Source organism: Poecilia formosa, unplaced genomic scaffold, assembly GCF_000485575.1.
Source record: "Poecilia formosa unplaced genomic scaffold, Poecilia_formosa-5.1.2 Scaffold908, whole genome shotgun sequence".
In the NCBI taxonomy this organism is placed as follows: Eukaryota; Metazoa; Chordata; class Actinopteri; order Cyprinodontiformes; family Poeciliidae; genus Poecilia; species Poecilia formosa.
Genome location: NW_006800847.1, coordinates 54,082 through 57,636, shown reverse-complemented (window position 1 = coordinate 57,636; position 3,555 = coordinate 54,082). Strand labels below are relative to the sequence as shown.

The 3,555-nt window shown below is 37.3% G+C and overlaps 1 protein-coding gene across 1 annotated transcript in view; it reads left to right on the top strand.

Annotated features, from left to right (window-relative positions):
* Positions 1-3,555, top strand: part of dtx3la (deltex E3 ubiquitin ligase 3L a) — a 17,299-nt gene that overhangs the window by 5,075 nt on the left and 8,669 nt on the right. Inside the window, exon 4 of the mRNA XM_007543793.2 lies at positions 3,159-3,373. Coding sequence (XP_007543855.1) covers positions 3,159-3,373 — 215 coding nt within the window. The remainder of the gene's footprint in view (positions 1-3,158; positions 3,374-3,555) is intronic.

Genomic DNA, 3,555 nt, shown 5'->3' with positions numbered 1-3,555 from the left:
GGACTTCCTCAGAATTATTTGGGACCTCTCAACCTCAACATCTGCTCCATTTCAGAATTGCCAAATAAGCCAATCCATCACGAGTTGTTCTTATCTATCCAAATAGCATCCTTCCCAAGTCATATTTGGTCCAACTTTGTGCTTTGCACGCAAGGAAAGGGAGCATGTCAGGTCAGTTTGACCCAGAGAGATACCAAGAATCCTTTCGCAAAAGCAACTCCATAAATAGTATTTCCTCTCTTACATTAGCTTGGTATTATTTCACAGAGAAGACTTCACAGAGAAGTTACACTAAATGTGTTGTATCCTGAAAGAATAAAAATATTAGTGGGATATAATGTATGTTAGATGCATCTTCAAAGTTGTTCATCAGATGGCGTGACACAAGGAACAAAGTTTTTTCAGCAAGTTGCCTTCTGTTATAAATCAACTCTATGGAAGCACATTACATTCACCAAAGAAAAAAAGGCACCTTATCTTTTAATTAAGAGATCAGAAATTATGAGATAATGAGAATTACAGGATTGCAACATCTTATTTTGGAATTACTCGCAATAAGTGGCTCTATTGTGTCAGTGACAATTTAAAATGTGCAAAACACTTGATGGGACTGAGCTCTGCTTTAAATAACTAAGCTGTTCCTCAGAGCTGCAGCTTCCAAGATTCCACCCCACAGTGTGACTACCCACGTGATGCACAGAGCTAGTTGAACTATTTTCCTCTCTCCTTTGGCCTCGCCGGTCCTCACACTTTCAGACACGTGATCACACCGTCTTCCCATTACTCACCTGATTGGCTTGTTGTTCAAGGTGGTTACTTTCCTGTTTGTAAAGATGACAGTTTCCCGCCAGACCTGATGGCAGCAACTGCCTCCACCTTTCCACCAGTGATGCTGTCCTTTGCAGGAACTATTAAAATAAAGTCAGAGGCTGTGTAATCCCTCATCTGTTCCCAATTGCATTGTCATTGTGTGGTTGCAATCATTGTGGACTGATAAAAATAGAACAAAAATAAAACTACGTGGAAGTCTCCATGTGGAAACCAGAAGTCTTGGAAGCATGTGACATCACTGAGTTAAAAGTTAATTAAGATGATGATAAGAAGAGAAATAGATGACTGGTTTTCCTTTGTGAGACATAACCTTTCATTCTGTGGGGCAAATTTTTTCTCAAATTTACTTATGAACTTTGTGGAAGGAACAGAGTCACTGTTTTTGTCTGTGAAGAAAGGATTTGAGTTTATTTCGTCATGGACATTATGAAAATGCAAGACTGACAAAAATTATGTGGATGATTTTTTTGTGTGTGTGTAAAGAAAAAAAAAGTCATTCTTTGCATGACACACCTTGAAAGTGCATGGTCTTTGTGTGATCAGTTATAAGAATTGCCAGGGTAAAGAAACTCTGCAAATCCTAGTTGTCAGGAGGGATACACACAGGGGTGCCACCAGGAATCTTTGGCCCCATGACAAAAAATTAGATTGGGCCCCCCCATGTAGCTGCTGTCACAATTTTTTGATTCTATTTGATTCATCAAAAGCGTCGCAGTTTTAAAGGCTTGCATCTGCCTTGCTTTCTTTGGTCCAATACTGATAATAGCACAATATTTACTGCTAGTGAATTTTACATGCAACAGTAAAATGCATATTGTATGTATACTTGCAAACAGTATGCAAATAAGTTGCTTAAATTTTATTTATCAGTTTTAGATTACTGAAATGTCTCTCCATGAGCAACAGTTACAGACAACATGCAAAATATACATGAAGCAATCCAGACTTCTCAAACAATGTTATGTAGTTGCATTTTATTCAAGCTGCAGTATATAACTTTAATAAAAAAAATTCTCCATATTTGTTAAAGCTGTCACCACGTTGTGACAGTTTGTTATGAGACAGATAATCTGTGAAAAGATCAATCTCCTCCACCTCCTCCCTGAACTACTATTACTATCTAAAGTAATGCACCGTTCTGACCAAAAACAACCAATCAGAACCAAGTGGACGCTATTAGTGCTGTCAATCAACCTCATTCATTCACTGCTAAATATGCCAATAGTGGAGAAACAACTTATCATTACAGTAAAAATGTTTATCTGCTGTCATTGGTAGCTATGCTAACTAGACTGAGCATTCACAACAGGCTCCACTAGCTACAGCATAGCATAGAGAGAGACGGAAGGAGGATGAGCAGCACCACGTGAGACTGTGATTAAAAACACAATATAATTAATTTTGTAATTGACAGGGCCCCATTTATTTTTATTTCTATGAACAGAAAAAGAAAAAAAGAAAAAAATAAATTGCGGAGGGCCCCCTGTTGGTCAGAGGCCCTTATAATTGTCATGACTTTACCCCCTACACTGCGCCCCTGCTGACACCTCTTAAAAAAATAAACCTTGTAAACTGTCACAACAAGCATAACACTCAGATTCTTCAGACTAGCCATCAGCAATTAGCAAACACCTGGTGGAACTTGACATCCACTGAAGTCAAGATAAGCTACTTCTCCATGAAACACTGGTATAAAACATTTTTTAAAGTTTGACAGAGAAGTTTTTATGTGATGACTTCCTGAAGTTGGATTTTTAGAACGTGCAAGAGTTTCAGAGATAAAGGACCAAATTAAAGGTGTTAAATTATAAAGTTAAATTTCTCTTAAGTCATATTTAATATATACAGAATTTTTATAAGAACTGACGTAACTAGTTACTTGATTGTGCTACATGCCTGCAGAATACACTAACTCCTTAATCTAAAAGAGAAGTAGACAGCAGTTCATGCTCACTAGTACCACAACCCTGTTGAAAGGCTGAGCTTTATGAGGTGAATAGGACCCCGTTATCTGTACAAAGCAAAAAAAAATCAGTTCAACAGACCAAACATGATCCATTTCTTGCCAACACAAAACATTTTGGGCATACTTAATTTTGTTCTTTTACCATCTGTATTGAGTGAGAAAATATTTTATTAATAAAACCTTTGATAAGATTAATCTATTCACAAATGAAAATCTACAATATAAAACATTTGTTTAGTGCAAGTAAGTGATTTTGTTGGAAAACATATCTAAATAATTCAACCATCACTAATAGCTATAAAGGTTTATTGTGGATAATGTGTTTATTTTACCACTAAAACCTTGTTTATTCTAACTCAAGGAGAAACACCCCCACCCTGGCCAGCCATATGCACAGAGACAGGTGTGTACATACCTCCCTGAAAACCATGAGGGGCGGAATGTCGTCACTTTGCTGGAGAAGGCCTTCAATCAGCAGCTTTTGTTTACCATTGCTACCAATGAAAGTGGAGAAGATGTTATCACCCCAGCCTCTGTTCCACTAAAAATACAACATGAAGAAGAAGGAAGCATAATGTAAGTTAACATTATTGAGTTGATATCAGACAATGTTGGGGTCCAATTTCTAGATGATGAAGATCCATATTAACTATGGCACTGCCTCTAGCCAGTGACTTGTGGTCAGGGGAGACAGGTGAGGCAGAGCCTCACCTGTTATCATGGAAAAATAATATATAATAATAAAATCATTTATATTG